This window comes from Alosa alosa, chromosome 24 (genome assembly GCF_017589495.1).
Source record: "Alosa alosa isolate M-15738 ecotype Scorff River chromosome 24, AALO_Geno_1.1, whole genome shotgun sequence".
Classification (NCBI taxonomy): domain Eukaryota; kingdom Metazoa; phylum Chordata; class Actinopteri; order Clupeiformes; family Clupeidae; genus Alosa; species Alosa alosa.
Window position 1 is genome coordinate 9,364,708 of NC_063212.1, and position 16,900 is coordinate 9,381,607.

General features: G+C 46.0%; 1 protein-coding gene across 1 annotated transcript; it reads right to left on the reverse strand.

The window, feature by feature from the left end:
• Positions 1-606: 606 nt before the first annotated feature.
• On the reverse strand, positions 607-16,615 carry polr2a (RNA polymerase II subunit A). Its single transcript, XM_048236159.1, has 29 exons — positions 16,296-16,615; positions 15,323-15,455; positions 15,071-15,207; positions 13,645-13,818; positions 12,936-13,217; positions 12,550-12,711; positions 12,099-12,319; positions 11,783-11,915; positions 11,568-11,692; positions 10,731-10,941; positions 10,253-10,462; positions 9,780-9,948; positions 9,373-9,467; positions 8,663-8,866; positions 8,096-8,318; positions 7,775-7,958; positions 7,143-7,314; positions 6,813-6,918; positions 5,967-6,172; positions 5,292-5,555; positions 4,765-4,972; positions 4,401-4,501; positions 4,147-4,251; positions 3,779-3,961; positions 3,338-3,541; positions 2,845-3,031; positions 2,398-2,511; positions 2,141-2,290; positions 607-1,889 (listed from the first exon to the last, which is right to left on the reverse strand). The coding sequence occupies exons 1-29, from the start codon at positions 16,380-16,382 to the stop codon at positions 727-729; spliced, it is 5,913 nt and encodes a 1,970-aa protein (XP_048092116.1). The 5' UTR covers positions 16,383-16,615; the 3' UTR covers positions 607-726.
• Positions 16,616-16,900: the final 285 nt, after the last annotated feature.

Consider the following 16,900-nt stretch of genomic DNA (forward strand, 5'->3'; position numbering starts at 1 on the left):
TTATTAAAAAGGTCTGTGCTCTCCTCTCTACTCCACTAAAGTTATTTCTAAATTAGACAAAAAAAAAAAAAACAAACAAAACAGTTTGAAACTTCAAAGCTTTGCAGATAAATACAATCCACCATTTGCTTTTTTTTTTTTTTTTTTCAAAGGCTTTTGGCAATACTTGAGCTCTCCCATTCTTTTACATCCAACACTGAATTTCAGAGAGCGATAGGTAGGAGGAGAAGAAGGTGAGGGGATGGGAAAAGAGATTTTGATGTGTTTACCACACAGTTTTTCCTTTCTTTCTTATTCTGTGGCTACATTACCCTGAGGTAACTTCCACCAGAAAATTAAAAACAAAACAAGGAAACAGAAACAGAACCAGAACAAAACAACAAGTCTTTTTAAAGGCAGCCATTCTCTGGCCAAATAGTTCAAGTCTATGAAATACAATAACAGTATACAGAGTGACCCCCCACAGAGAGGGAAGAGGCTGAAGAGGTGGTCCGGGAGAGGGGGGGGGGGATGGGCCAAAACAAAAACGATAAACAAATCTTTCACATGTGGGACCCCAGGGTCCTAAGCCTCCTCTCTGAACCACCACCACTACCACCTCCTCCACAACACCCCAACTGCCTCCCCTGCAGGGGCAGTCCTTCATCAGTCATCTGTCCCGGGGTCTGAGGGCCAATCGCTGGGGTGGGGGGAGCCGCAGGCTGGGCTCCCGTCCTCCGACGGGCTTCAGTTGTTCTCCTCATCGCTGTCGTCGGGGCTGATGGCGGGGCTGGTGAGGCTGTAGGTGGGGGAGGTGGGGCTGTATCCGGGGGACGTCGGGCTGTAGGTGGAGCCCTTGGGGCTAGTGGGCGAGTAGGTGGGAGACGTGGGGGAGTACTTGGGAGAGGTCGGGGAGTAGGTTGGGGAAGTGGGGGAGTACTTGGGGCTGGTGGGGGTGTAGGTTGGGGACGTGGGAGAGTAAGTCGGCGAGGTGGGGCTGTATTTGGGTGTGGTGGGGGAGTAGGTGGGGGACGTTGGGCTGTATTTGGGCGAGGTCGGGGAGTATTTGGGAGAAGTCGGGGAGTACTTGGGGGACGTCGGGGTGTACTCCGGGGAACTTGGACTGTAGGAGGGGGAGGTGGGGGTGTATTTGGGGGAAGTCGGGGAGTAGGAGGGTGAGCTGGGGCTGTAGGAGGGTGAGCTCGGGGTGTAGGTGGGGGACTGTGGGGTGTACCGTGGGCTGGAGGGGGAGTAGGATGGAGAGGTCGGTGAGTAGGAGGGCGAGGTGGGGGAGTAGCTGGGGGACGTCGGGGTGTAGTTCGGAGAGGTGGGGGAGTAGCTCGGAGACGTCGGGCTGTAGGAAGGAGAGGTGGGGCTGTAGCTGGGCGACGTCGGGGTGTAGTTGGGCGACGTCGGGCTGTAGCTCGGGGACGTCGGCGAGTAGGAGGGTGAAGTCGGGGAGTAGGATGGAGACGTCGTCCCGAGTAAAGGCGGCGATGGGAAATGCTTCGGAGGCGTCGGCCCGAAGTAGGATGGAGAGGTGGGACTGTAGCTGGGGGACGTCGGGCTGTAGCTGGGCGACGTCGGACTGTAGCTGGGCGACGTGGGAGAGTAAGAGGGTGATGTTGGGGAGTAGGATGGAGAAGTTGGGGAATAAGATGGAGATGTGGGTGAATAGCTGGGTGATGTGGGTGAGTAAGAGGGGGAGGTGGGAGAGTAGGAGGGGGAGGTGGGAGAGTAGGAGGGGGAGGTGGGGCTGTAGTTGGGGCTGGTGGGGGAGTAGGATGGAGAAGTGGGCGAGTAGGAGGGTGATGTCGGGGAGTAGCCTGGGCTCTGCGGGGTGTAGCCACCAGGAGAGCGAGGCTCGTAGGCAGGGGAGGTGGGAGAGTAATTTGGAGACATGGCGCCACCTGCAGGACAACCATAAGAAAAACAAAATCAGACTCTATAACTCATTTCAAAACCTTACTAAAACAGTAATAACTACAGAACTCTACCGATAATGTGCATGTAGGTAAACAAAGAAATACTGTAATATTATACTATAGGTCTAATAACTACCACAGTGATAACATGGGACTTTTCAGGCACCCGCTATAAACTGTTCTCACCAGCCCAAAATAAGTCACATCCGTACCATTACAGTGTTGAGCGTACTGACCTGGTGAGGGGATGTAGGGGCTGGCAGGCCCCGGGGATCCAGGAGAGCCTGGCGTGGGGGACCAGGCCGGGGAGTAACCCGGGGAGAAGCCGCTGGCGTCGGACGCCGCGCTGGGAGAGAAGCCTGCAGCTCCGGGGGTCATTCCACTCCCTGGAGCAGCAAAACGGCCGTGTCAGTAAAGCAAGTACAGACAGCATAGCATTACGTTAGGAGTTACAAGCTAATATGTGAAGAACGCAGATCGGACGCGCACTTACCGACGCTGGGCGACCAGGCACCATAAGCAGGGGTGGCTCCCATGTTCCAGGGGGTCATGGCTGGAGACATGGCGCTCATCGGGCTCGGGGCGGAGCCATAGAACATGCCCGTTGCTATAGTGAGGAGAGGAGGGGAACATTTGATGACACACAAATCAAGGCAGGTTTACTCGTCGAAGCATCTGTATGTTCCCGAAGACCAAGCCTAAGTTACAGCACATGAGTGCAGGAGAAGAGAAGAGAACTAACTAACTAACTAAATAAATACTTTAAACTGAAATGCAAAATGGCACAATGATATGATACAAAAATAAAACTTCCAAGACTTTCTTAAAGGCATTTAAAGAGACACTTGCAGCTTTGAATGGACACTTCACAAAGCTGCTGTGTGTGCATGTATGCTCAAGTCTGTGTTTGAGGGTGACGATGTGAAGAGTGGGTACTCACGTCCAGGCACGCTAATGCCAGGGATGTTGGTGGGGATCTCCATGCCGTACTTGCACTTCTCGGCGTCCAGCAGCAGGTCGAAGCAGCCGGTGCCGGCAGGGGCCAGCTGGCCAAGCATGATGTTCTCCGACACACCCTTCATGGGGTCGCACTCGCCGTGAGACGAGGCCTCCATCAGCACATCCACCTGTGGACAGGTAGTGACCACCGTGTTTTTTTTTTTATTTATTTATCTACTTATGTATTACTTATTTACCTATTTTAAGATATCAAAAAATATTAAAATATGTCCCCTTTTGATATTCTGCTTTCAGTATTTTGAACTACAATTCACCCTTGTAGGCTATAGTGGCCAACAAATTATATGATATCCCATTAAAATGGTTTACTTTTTTAAGAGTGACTGCTCTTACACTCTGCAGAGTGATGGAAGAGAGGAGTGAAAGTGTATGTGTGTGTTTGTGGGCAGCACACTTGTGAGTATGACACTTACCGTCTCTTCAAAGGAGCACTTCATGAGTGGACCGGTGTCCTGTCGGTTGATGCCGTGACGGGTGATGGCCATCAAGTGACCTCTGCAGGTCATGGTGTCACAAAGCAGGGCCAGATGGCGGTAGTTGACATAGGAACCGTCAAAGGAGATCACATGGTACAACTCCCTCTCCAGAGCCTTCCGCACAGCCTCAATACCCAACACCTGCAGACATGAGGGTTGAGAAACATTTATTCCGAGCTAGATGGAGCTTTTACATTTTGTTGTGGCTTTCGCTAAATTCATCAAAAGAAATTGTGAAGACAGAAACACATTTCCTGTTTGACATTGCACTATCCATTTGTGGCATTAGTGAGCATACACACACAAGTTTATCCCCATGTATGTATCAATTGTGAAAAACAGGTTACTCTAAGAGAGAGACAAAAAACGAAGGCTTACGGTAAAGATCTCCACAATGTCGTTGGAGGTGGTCCTAACGGGGTCGACGTCCTTGTCGCTCAGGACGCGCATGAGAGCCACGCCGTCCGTCTCCAGGATCCACTCCTGCAGGGCCTTGAACTCGCCGTCCTCCGTGATGATGATGCGCTTCTTATTGTCCGTCTGAGGAAGATGCATGTAGACCTGGGCAACAGGAGAGAGAGGAGGAGTTCAGTGAAAACCGAATCAACCATTTGTGTGTATTAGGAAGAATGTACAATCATTTAAATTCGCAAAACAAAACATGACTGAACATTTGAAAAAGATGTGCAATCAAACAGGAACAGTTTCTCCTGTGTGTGTGTGTGTGTGTGTGTGTCTCTCCTCACCTTGCTGATCTGCTCAATACCCTGCAGGGTCATGTCTGTCAGCATGTTGGACTCGATGCACCTCAGGAACACGTCGTCATCCATCTTATCCACCACCTCTTCATCCTAATGGAGAAAACAGCACAAGACAGCCAACATTCAGCAATATACTAATGCTGGTCAAGTTATGGAAACCACCAACTCCAATAATACTTATTGGGTAGACATTTTTTTTTGTGTGTGTGTGTGCACACTGTGTTTGAGTGACTACACACCTCTTGGAACTTGTTCTCGTCGCTGTTCATGATACGGATTCGCAACACCAGCTTCTCAGCGTTGTCGTCATTGAAGATACAGTTCAGATCGTCACCAAACCCTGAAGAGTGTGGCAGGGACACAGAGGAAGACCCGTGAGTAATTCTGATGCCAAATGCACACTATTACAGTTACATTCATATGCCATACTCCCATAGACACAAGTCAGCAGAACTAAAAAAAAAAAAAAAATCTGACATATTTCAGGTCAATCAAGTCAAAATAGCATTAAGCAATTCTACCACATACGTTTGAAAAATGGACTTTTAAAAGAGTCTGCAACATGGACACATTTCGTTCATCAGATTCTAGAATGTTCCTCACCAGCGTTGATCTTCTCAGCGATCTGCTCCATGGTCAGTTTGCGGTCAGTCATGTGTTTGCGGTCCAGCTCAATGCGGAGCAACCAGGGCGAAATGCGGGTCACGTCAAAGTCCGGCATCTCATAGTAGACATTCACCCACTCCTGGTCCTCAGTCACCACTGTGTTTTGAGGATTGGGGTCGTAGTAGATGGCAGTGTTGGCTGTCACCTGTAATCACAAGCAGGGCATTCATTGGCATTTTTATGTATAGCCTCATCTGTTTCAGCGCAACAAAAGTAAAACACATTTCATGTTTGTTAGATGCAGTGAAAGAGTATCAAAAGCAGATATTGCTAAGGGTTGTGGTTGCACTTTGTGGAAGCTTCCATAAAACAAAAGTCTTGAGGTGGATGACTTGCACACTTCAATTTGTATCTTGTATGGCTTATGAATTCTATAATGAAATGCATTCAGCATGCATGTACATACGTACGTTTATGTACGTGTACATTAAAGACTTAAGAAACCAGTTAGATCAGGCAAATACCTTGCGTAGTGTGGTGTGCTCCAGGCGACACAGGATGTCTTTGGCCCTCTCAGCGTCACGTGCCGCTTGGCCCACCAGGAAGACTGTGAGCGAGGGGGTCTTGGGCCGCTTGGAGATGTTGATCAACTCCTTAAGACGGGGCACACCCAGGGTGACGTTCTTGGCCGACACACCGGCGTAATGGAAAGTGTTCAGGGTCATCTGGGTGGCGGGCTCTCCCAGGGACTGGGCAGCCAGGGCGCCGACCATCTCGCCTGGGTGGGCCTGTTGACAGAAGGGAGGGAGAGGGACTGTCACGGGATGGGTCTGTGTTCACATCAGGCATGACTACTTTCTGCTAATCTGATACACCATACTCAGGGGTGAAATAGAATGGCATCATAACCCGTTAGCAACTTAGTTGGTTGAAACTGCTTTGCTAACTTAGTTAGCAACTATGGTTTTGGGAAACGTGCCCCTGTGCGTTCCTTATCTTTATCATTTCCCCAGTGCATTATTTAAAATGTTTATTAAAATTAAATTAAAACTAGAATTTCCTAAAACATCTGCACCTGGTCATGGTCATAAATCACAGCATAAACACATTGAGTTAGCATTTACATTAGCCAATGGGCAGTCTGGGGAAACTAAGCTTCACAATCAGTCCCACGCGAACAATGTTTAAGTCTGACTCACGATAGACTGGTTGAATTTGGTTTCGATCTCTCCGAGGAGCCAGTCGAAGGCTTCGGTGCTCAGGCGGAACTCCTCGGTCATGCGGCGCGAGCAGAGCGTGGAGCGCAGGTGGATGTTGAAGAGCAGCGTGGCGTTCTGCTGCGCCTGCCGACTCAGAGGGTCTTCGCCGTTCACGATCACCAGCTTCTTACTCAGCTCATGGGTACCTGCGGACAGAGGACAAAGTTAGATTATGGGAAACTCATTCATAGATTATGGGAAACTCATTTATAAAATTACAATTTTTTTGATTTTGTATTTCATCGGATGCAAGATTAACTTTAATTAATTTTAAAAGTTGTATTCTGCCACATGGATGAAACTGATCTTTTAATTATCAATAGTGACTAAGAGGCAATTGCCAGAACAATGCATTTAATCCTATTCACAATCACATTAGTGCAATTTGAATGGCCAGAGCTCTTCTCTTAGAAGGGCCATGTCATAAAGGCTGTGGAGTACTGCACACTGCAGAACATGGCTTCAAACACGCATCTGCCTCCAGTATGTCATGTGACGCCAGTGATCCCCCACACCGCTCTAAGTCATCAGCACTCTTTATATAGCTAGCGTGAGGCTTAATTTAGCAGTAAGCAGTGGCCTGACATCAAGGCGTCCACAAGCGACCAGAAACTAATCCCATATACTCTGGTAAATAACTAAACAAAAAATTGGATCCAATTTGACAAATGCAACATAGGAGCACAACTTAAAGTAACAGAGGGGCCATGTAAAAAGTTTGAAATAAGAACGGAATAGGAACATTTTTTCTTTTTGTTTATCGTGACTGAAGTCAATCATACACACCTTCAATCACCCGCAGTGGGTTGAGGTCTGTGGGGGTCCGGGGGTTAATGCGGAAAATCTTCTGGGCGTTCCAGATCATTCTGGCCAAGTTGCATGGCAGCACCACCTACAGGAGAAAATTATAACTACCACTGAATGAAGTCCTACAGGGGCAAATCATGGAGTGCATGTGTGCATGCATTTTAAAAACATGCAAATTCAGATAGAATTGAGTGAAATTCATAACTGAATGAATAAACAAACAAACAAATAAATAAATATAGAAATAAAGAATAATATTCCATGTTGAGCACTACTATTCTTCCCACTGGGCATGTGCACTTGGCCCACCTTGCTGTCCCCTGTGGGGAAGATGGCACGCAGAATCTCCCGGTCTTCCTTCATCTTCTCAAACTCACGCTCCAGGGCGCTCTGCACGTGTGCGTTGGTCAGCACATCCTTCACCACATCCTCCTGCAGGGTGCGCCGGAGGGCTCGGTCGTTGCTGTAGTCAAACCTGAACCTGTGGATTACAGGCGGAGTGGACGCGTGAGAGAGTGAACGTGGCCATACTCCTTGTGGCTAATCGCGCGCGTCATGGCACGGCACAGCTCAGCACTCGCGCCTGAAGTTCAAAGGTGTGCGATTAGTGACAAGACAACACCTGCTCCCTCTACCATAGCTGTTGTCTTGTCAGTCTATACGCTGTTACAGAACCTTGGCAGCAGCAACTACCTGAAAAAAGTTATTTTTTTTTTTCCTATTAAGAAAAAAAGAAATGCTAGACTTTTAAATGTCATTTGCATTTTTTACATTTTACATAAACAAAACCAGGCTCTAGTTCAACTGCAAATTACTCCAAATGTCAACAATTTCAAGGCAACATTGGTAGTTAAATATACTGCACACCAAAAGACTACATGTGTATGTGAGCCCTTGAAACTAAGGCCAAGTGGATCTCCACTTCTTCCCTGTAGACTCACTTCTTCTCGAAGGCCTTGTGCGAGGGCTTGAGCGTGGCCAGGTTCTGGAACTCCACGCTCTCTCCCGCCAGGCCGTCCTCTCCATAACGCAGCTGCACCACCTGGTTGATGGAATTCCGCACCGTGGCGTCGTATTTGACCATCACAGACTCCATAGACTTGATCAGACGACGCTGGATGTAACCTGAGACGAGGGAGCAAGGAGTGAATCGGACGTTATGTTAGACAAGATGGATACGTCGCTGTAGCCACAGCTTGGAGGTACTACAAAACTGTCCCGAGACGCCCCCGACACGTTCACCATCGCCCTTCCCTCCTTACCCGTCTCGGCAGTCTTGACAGCCGTGTCGATAAGACCCTCTCTGCCTCCCATGGCGTGGAAGAAGAACTCGGTGGGCGTCAGTCCGGCCAGGTAAGAGTTCTCCACGAAGCCTCTACTCTCAGGGCCGTAGTCGTCTTTGATGAAGTGGGGCAGTGTCCGGTGCTTGAAGCCGAACGGGATTCGCTTACCCTCCACGTTCTGCTGCCCCACCACAGCAATAACCTACACAGGGATGTTCAGAGATTAGGAACCTTTTAGGAACTCATATGCACACAAATATACAAGAATTGATAGGGTGTGTGTGTGTGTGTGTGTGTGCGTGCGTGTGTGAATGGGGGCTGTTGAGTTGTGTGCAGCGCACGGCGCTACACCCCTGATCATGTGGTGCGTATATGTGTGCCTGTGGAACAAATGTAACTTATTGATATTTGCTACATTTTTTTTTTTTTTTTTTCAGTTATTGAGCGATGTTTTGTTTTTAAAATGTTGTATTTGTGCTTCCTGTGGGAAATACTGGATCTGAAATGTATCTATATGGAGGATATAAAAAGCCATGCTGGATTTACCTGTGAGATGTTAATTTTGGATCCTTTGGACCCAGCCACCACCATGGACTTGAAATTGTTGTACTCTGAGAGGGACTTCTGGGCGGACGATCCGGTTTTGTCTCGAGCGTCGTTCAGGATGCGGTTCACCTGGTTCTCAAAGGTCTGCCTGAGCGTGTTACCTGGGGTCGGCTCCAGCTCGTTGTTGTGGGCCTTCTCAATCACCTGGATGAGGAAACAGGATGGGTGGGCAAGAAAAAAAAAAAAAACACATCAGGACAAAGTCCGCCTGCAGTGACTTTAGCCATCCTGGCACAAGCCGCTTTAAAAGAGGAATTGATAGGACTTGTTCTTCACATTGTTGTCTGCATTGAGAACTGACCCTTCATTTCTGGTCAGTGGATGGTTGGGACTGAACGTACATAGGATGTACATGTCATTGCATGTACATGTGATTTATTGTCATAAATCAAAGTCATAAATCACTTGTGAATCTTTTCATTATAAGGTTATTTACTTTCACCCCAATCCAAGTGGAGGTGGGGTTTGCATGCATGTTCCAGTTTTACTTCCTCGTTTTTGATCTGTAGAGCAATTTACTCTTGTATACACTTTCTCTTTCTTAACTTCTGCAAAAACTGGCTCTTCAAATCTTTACACTGAAATCTGTCTAGTGAAAAACAAGTCTCAATAAAAACAAGTCTCAAGTGTCAATCTTTCCTGATCCTCACCTCTATCACATCCTGTTTGGCCTTTTTGATGGTGTTCTGAATGTCCAAGTAAGTCTTTGCGTCAGCAATGGAGTCACCAATACCGATGGAGTGACCTAGAGACAGCAAGATAGACACAATGATCGAAATTCTAGCATGGCAAAAGAAGTCAGAGAATGTTGATCTAAGAATTTAGTAGATCAATGATGAGCTGCATGTGTAAAATAAAGGTAAATGGACCTTTGTATTCCTGGTTAAGTTATTCCACTTCTTTATTGTCTAAATACTAACTACACATAGTGACATGACTCATGCAGACTCAAGCAGAACCAGATTTCTTTTTTAAATACTTCACCTAACCTACATCTGCAATTAACTGTGATGGTCCACATGGGATTTGACACTACATTTTCGTTCCCTTTCCTTACCCTCAATGAGCAGCCAGTTGTTAACCACCGTCTGAATGTTGGAGTAGAAGAGGCGGGTGACGTCGTGGCCCATCTCCAGGTAGGAGATGTGGACCAGCGAGCCAGCGGATGTTCCCAGGGACTTCTTACACAGGATGCCCATGATCAGCTCACCGTTCTCCACAATCACCTGAGAAAAGGAAGAGAACATTTCACTTTACAACTAAACTGCTTCATCAACTCATGCTTAATATTCTGACCTAAAGAGGTCATTCTACTTCTTGAAGATCTACTCCACTTCAGACGCAAGTTGTTGATATAGCTTTAGCACCCTGATAGCAAAAAAACGTTAACCAATCACCCTGTGTGAACTTACTTTCAATGAAGCATGGGAAGAGACCACTTCGTTGTAAAATTCTGTGCCAAAATAAAGGAAACTGCAAAACACTAAAACGTCCACCATCAAAAGAGAGCCCTGGACATGGTGTTAGTACCTTTGTGTCTCCGGGGGAGATGTGCTTGTAGGGGCCACTGTCCTCCTCGTCGGGGTGAGTACTGTGGGTACGGATGACGTTGATGTGGCCGGGGATGATGAGACTGAAGATCTGCTTGCCCGTCCAAAACGGCCTGGGCTTCAGGATGGCCGGCTGGGGCACCTTGCCGTCCCACGTGGAGAGGAACATCAACAGGTTCATCACCTCGCCCTGCGGGGGGGGGACGGGTCAGAGGGATTATTTTATGCTTACTTGAGTAAAGGATCACGCAACACTAACATTAATCCCTTTAGCTGATGAATGTTCAAGTGGTTTCAAAGTCACACACAACACAGTGAGCCCCAACTATCTCTATGTTAGTAATTGTTTTGAAGTATTTTTCTATATGCTAAATCCAAGTATTTAACTGCATAGCTGGATTTCAAGGACAATATGAGAAGCTGTTTTTGACTAGGGATTGATTGCTCGAGTTGCATACCCTGTCTAAGAAGACGTCTCTCTTTGTGAATTTGCGCACGGCGGTAAGTGTGTCCTGCACGATACCCATGACGGGCCTGTTGGACTGGGGGGTGACGATCATACGAGGCACCATGGCCAGCTCCTGGATCTCCGCTCTCGTCTCCAGAGACTGGGGGAGATGCAAGTTCATCTCGTCCCCATCAAAGTCAGCGTTGTAGGGGGTCGTCACACTGAGATGGGTCAAACAAAATAGATGGCATAAATACACTAGGCAGATGGTTTCAAATGCCACATAACATACATGCTCAGTATGCCATGACACCTTATGCATGCTATATACAGGGTTCCCACTCTAAGTCAAATGTAAAATTCCATGACTTTTTCCCTGACAAAAAAACCTGAATTTCCATCACTTACTATATAATTAATTGCACAATATACCGACCAATGATTGCAAAGCAGCCGCGTAGTGATCAAAAAATTATTTTACTTCTTTAGAGCGGGAGATGGGCATTAAATAAATACATTTGGGCTACTCAGGCAAGCAGTAGGCTAATAATCAGATATACTCCAATTCTGCATGGAAATATTTGAATTAATGTATTATTTTTAGCAAGTACATTTTAAACTGCTACAACAAAATTCCTTGATATTTTATGACTTTGCCCCAACAATGATAAAATTCCCTGACTTTCCATGTCTGGAATAGACTTTCCAAAATTCCATGATATTCCAGAAACTCCATGACCCGTGGGAACCCTATATGTATTTGTAGAGATAAAACTGTAGTTCAGCTAGTTTGCATGTCATAAATTGGACTGCACTCATAATGGTCCTCTGTTTTCTGGGAGCATACCTGAGGTTCAGACGGAAGGTGGACCATGGAAGGATTCGCACTCGATGCCCCATCATAGACATTTTATGCAGCGTAGGCTGTCTGTTGAAGATGATGATGTCACCATCGCACATGTGTCGTTCAACCTGACGAGGAAAAGCAACTTAGTGTCCAACCACAATTCCAAAATAGAACCTAACCAAACATTGGTTTGACAATGAATTTCATTTCATTACCTTGTAACCAATCTGGAGATGAAGGTCACTTGGTTTGGGGTGGAATCGCAGATCAATGCGGTCGCCATTGTCACGGATGATGTATTTGGCTCCGGGGTACTGGCTGTTCCCTCTGCTCACAAGCTCTTGAAGTCTGGGGGAGTTTAAGAAGCCAGTCAGTGAGCACAAAATCAAGTGTTTTTCAAAATAATGTACAGTGACCTTTACAGCCTTGTAGCAATTGCAGAAATTATCAACAAAAAGAATCAATGAAAGAGCACATGAAACCGATTTTCGCATAGGGGCAGGTGCTGCTGGGGTCGGGACTGCATCTCACCTGTCGATATTGAAGGGTGTGACGATTTCAGGGAAGGTCATGTTGGCGGCAATGGAGCGAGGCACACCCACTTGGTCGATCTGTAGGTTGGGGTCGGGCGTGATGACCGTTCGGGCTGAGAAGTCAACTCGCTTACCCATCAGGTTACCACGGACGCGACCCTCCTTCCCCTTCAGACGCTGTTTGAGGGACTTGAGTGGACGGCCTGATTTCTGCATCGCCTGTGATCAGAGAGCAGACAAAACTTAAGAGCAGAATTTTGCAAAACTTCTCAAAACTGTACTAAACTTGTGTATGATAAGTTATTCCATTATAGTAAAATATTAAATTACATTATGGCATTTCGCACACATTGAAATACTAAGTGTTGTACTGTAGAATGGTGCAGTATAGTGTGCAGTCTATCTCTAGTCTAAGGTGTGTGTGTGTGTGTGTGTGGATGGCTACTTACTCTGGGCAGACCAGGGAGCTCGTTGTCCACCATGGTGGCCACGTGGAACTGCAGGAGCTTCACGTCCTCAGCGATGACGTGTGCTGCCGCGCCACTCTGTTCGTTTCTCCGCAGCTGGTTGTTGATCTTCACAATATCAGCCAGCTTGTGAGTCAAGTCATCCTGCGGGGTTGCAAGAAGTTGAAGATGAGGGCAGCATAAACAGGTAGTTGTAAAATGACATTGACAACGACTTTTAAAACTGTCTAATAACACAGTTTGACAATCTTGATCAAACAAACATTTGTTATTAACAAAAGCAGGAAGCATTTCCATCGCACAAATGCTCAATTTCCTTCAGTACTCCCCAACAGCTGACGCCTTCACATGGAGAGGGAGACACTCACCTGATTTCGGGCAGAGCCCTGCATGACCACAGCGGGTCGGACAGCGAGAGGGGGCACGGGCAGCACTGTGAGAATCATCCACTCGGGCCGGGCAAACTTGGGGTCCATGCCCAAGATGATGTCCTCCTCGTCAGAGATGCGCTTGAAGATCTCATGCACACGCTCAGGGCTGAGTAGGATCTTCTTCTCCTGCGAGTCCTCGTTCACGTGCTTCCACTCGGCGTAGAGCTCCAGGCCCGTGCGCCGAATGATCGGCTGGTAACGCCCGCAGCCGCCATGACCCTGGGAGGACAGAACAATTTTGTAATGTTTATGTAACTAACTAATTGTTTCGTTTGTCTCGGTTAACACGAGACATGGATTAGGAACGCAGTTTACTTAAAGTGGTCGATGGAATGTTGTAGCTAACAGTCACGTTAACGTTGAGTTAACTTAGAGACCAAAGTTGTGTCAGGTGTCTGACCAGTGGTGGGGAAAATCAATGCCTAAAGTTTAAAACTATAAGAAGTCAGTGATCAGTTCATTGTGAGATTGTACCATTTCATATGTAGTTTCTCTTCATTATTGTTTTTTTTTTAAAAACTGCTGAAAACTGCTTAAACTACTGGAACAGACATGATGCTGATACTAAAATTTTCTAAACTAAAGTATTTGTTTCCTGCATCAGGCCATGAGTGAGATTATGTTATGTCAAAGTCCACTGCAGTACCTTCTCCTTGGTAAGGTCCTCATCATGGTCCTGCTGTTCCATTCCAAACTTGTTGTCCATCTCCTCACCACCTTCGCAAATGTTTTTGCCTTTACAGAGGTCATACACGTGGGTCAGGCGCTTCCGTGGCTGCCCCTTCGACTTCCCCAGAATGTCCTTGATCTTCGGGTTATTCTGAGGAAATTATGATAATAATGGTTAAAACATTATATTTGCTCAGTCTGCAGATGATTTCATTCAAGTGACTTACAATTGAGGAAGTGTAGGAGAAAGTCCTGAGTACTAAATCTACTCAATATGACAAAGTGTAAGGAGAACAGGTAAAGAAGAGCACAATAAATGTGAGTTAGACATGTTAGAGGAGCTAGGATAGGAGGAAGATTCATAAAAATGGAGAGAGCTGTGTCTGCACTAATTACATTTGGTAGCTTGAGAGAGAAAGTGGAATAGAGAATTAGGTCCAATATTCCATGTGTGGTTTAATGTTCTCTGCATTATGTCCAATATGTGGTTTAATGTCCTGCATTATGTCCAATATTCCAATATGTGGTTTAATGTCCTGCATCATTTCCAATATTCCAATATGTGGTTTAATGTTCTGCATTTCTCATTAGTAGGTCACTTTAACACTAAAAGCTCTTACTTCATGACCCTGTATGATATCCGTCCCAACCATTGATAATGTAAGGCACCAGGGTTGATATCACTTGTTGTTTGTTTTACATCAAATGCCATTGGCGTCATTGATTAGGGTAGCCTTTGTGTCTCCTGACTCTGCCACTGTTACTGTATGGTTATCTATCCTTTGCTCTTGTGTATTTAAACCCTGGATAAATCTGTGTCAAGTCAGAGACGTATACTTTGGAGCGCATTGTGCTTTGTGTGTGCCTCTCTCCTGTATATAGCCAAATTTAACTCTGCCTCTCACTCTTCATATTTTTACCAACACTTGTTCCACCAACAAGGAACCAAAAATGAGTTTGGACTGAGATGTCCTTGTGTGTATGGACAGATGACTAGCAGATGATAGCTTTCCTTGGAGAAACACAGCTGCCAAAAAAGGGCATAAAAACGCAAGATTTGAGTTACAGGTGCATAGTATATAGGTGCAGAGCTAGGATTCGATCTGTAGGCAAGCGCCACTGATTTAAATTTCATTTGAGGTGGAGGTCAGTGAAGGCAAAGTGATGAAAAGAACCCTTTTGGGTTGATCGAAACCCAGACAGGCAGCCATGTACTGAACAATCTGTAAGGGTTTCACTGTGTATGCTGGGGACCCACTGGAAGGGCATGTCAGGACTAAAAAGAATGATCAAATGCACTGGTTTTGTACTTATGCACGGTCTTCCAAGAGCGTTTTTTTAAACCTGTACTTTTGTGAAACATTTCATGAATGAATCATACAGGGAGAAGATATATTACTCACAGAATCCACTAGAAGCTTGGAGCAGAAGAAACAGACACAGCGAAGAACCTTCATAATTTTGTTGACGAAGCCAACATGAAACACCGGCTTTGCCAGCTCAATGTGGCCAAAATGACCAGGGCACTCTGCCATGTTACCTGGTCAATGAGGACATGGTTCAAAACATTAGCCTTTGCAGTAAATTGACACGACAAGTTATGCTAAGCCTTGAGATCTTTCGACCAATGTAATCTGTGCATCCACAAGCAGTACCTGCACATGTCTGACACCTGCCCGTCCGCTCTATGACCCCTTGTCTTGGATCCATAAGACCACCAAGCTTTGGGCGGCCTCCTTCCGTAGTCTCGGAGTACTTAATGCCACCTTCAGTGACAGACATTCGTTTCTGAAAAACAAATAAAACATGGTCACAACTAACATCTTCTTTTCAAAGGAATAGTGATACTGGGCACCAAATTACCCATGACAGCAAGTAGGCCATTAACATCACATCAGATGAATCATGGACCCATTGTTTAAGATAAAAAGGCCAATTGGGAAAAAATAGTTGGAAGTACTAGGTATAAGTGGCCCCTGACAATTCCATGGCGGAAGGAACGCTTATGTTGGGATGAACGTGTTTTCATTTTTGGGTGAATAATTCTCATAATAGCTTATCTTTAACCAAAATAATTTTAATCTACAGACTCATTAATACATTTCTGAAAACATGCAACGCTTCATAATCATTGTGAATTTTTATTATCAGTGATTAAAGACTTAACTTATGAAAGGGAAAATGAATGAGACACTATTTCTAAAAGTTTGGGAGAACTGACTTTGGCACTAACTGAAGCAGAGAATCACAGCAAAGCATGTCGATTTAAGTTAGCTGAAGGGCTAACGACAATACTTATGATCACTAAAAGGTGTAAGCTATCGTGTGAAAACAGACTGCATACTTAGTTTCGGCATACATGGGATTTGATTTATGTTACTGTTCAGGTATGTGCAGAAAAGTTTTTCCAACTTCCTCAAACATGCGCTCACTAGCCACCAACAGCATGAGTTAGCGTGCTGGCTAGCTAACCAGCTAGGCTAACTGGATAGCAACGCTAACTGCAGACCATCCGTTATCCTTTACTATGAAACTGCAACATAATAAACTGTCATAAATATGTATGTATTCAACATTAAAATGAACAGATTACAGATTGAATCCCCCCCTCCCCGAGACAAAACCTACAAGCTCATCTGGACTGATGATGCCGAATTGCACTCTCTTGATGAGGCGCAATGGGCATGCGCTGTCGCTGGAGGGCGGTCCGTGCATCCTGTCTATTCAAAGAGACGCGTCCTCCCCCGGCACGCCGCTTTGAAAGAAGGAACAGCTTAAAACGCCACCAAGACTCTCTCCTGGTCCCCAATGGCGACCGGAATGCCTCCGATAGCGGTCTCCCAAGGACCCACGTTGTTTGATCAACAATGAGCCTGTTTATTTAAGATTTTATTCTAGCTATTCTGGCTAACTGCTATCCCCCTCCCTTTTCCTGAACTACTCTCCAGTGCGCTCTAAGCGCATCTGAAGCTGAAAGGCTCACACACGGCTTTATATAGACTGCACGCTGCGCTACAGGTTTACACAGTCATCACGGCAGGGGCTGAACAGTCAGAAGGCGGGCTTACAAGCTCTGTAGTAAAACGATAATTGGTTGTTCAAGAAGACATCATGAATAATTCATTCAAAATCACGTATAGCCAATCAGGAGTCACGTTTTGTCTTCAGCGAATAGAAATAATAAAAATCTATGACACAACCATGAACATTGGCGTGATTGGTTTATATACATC

What these genes read in the sequence shown, in the direction of transcription:
- polr2a (XM_048236159.1), bottom strand. Translation starts at nt 16,382, where the DNA reads ATGCACGGACCGCCCTCCAGCGACAGCGCATGCCCATTGCGCCTCATC. An exon ending in AGGACCTTACCAAGGAGAAG is followed by an intron (nt 13,218 to 13,644) that starts GTACTGCAGTGG and finishes CTGTCCTCCCAG; the next exon opens with GGTCATGGCGGCTGCGGGCG. An exon ending in AGTGCTCCTTTGAAGAGACG is followed by an intron (nt 3,032 to 3,337) that starts GTAAGTGTCATA and finishes ACCTGTCCACAG; the next exon opens with GTGGATGTGCTGATGGAGGC.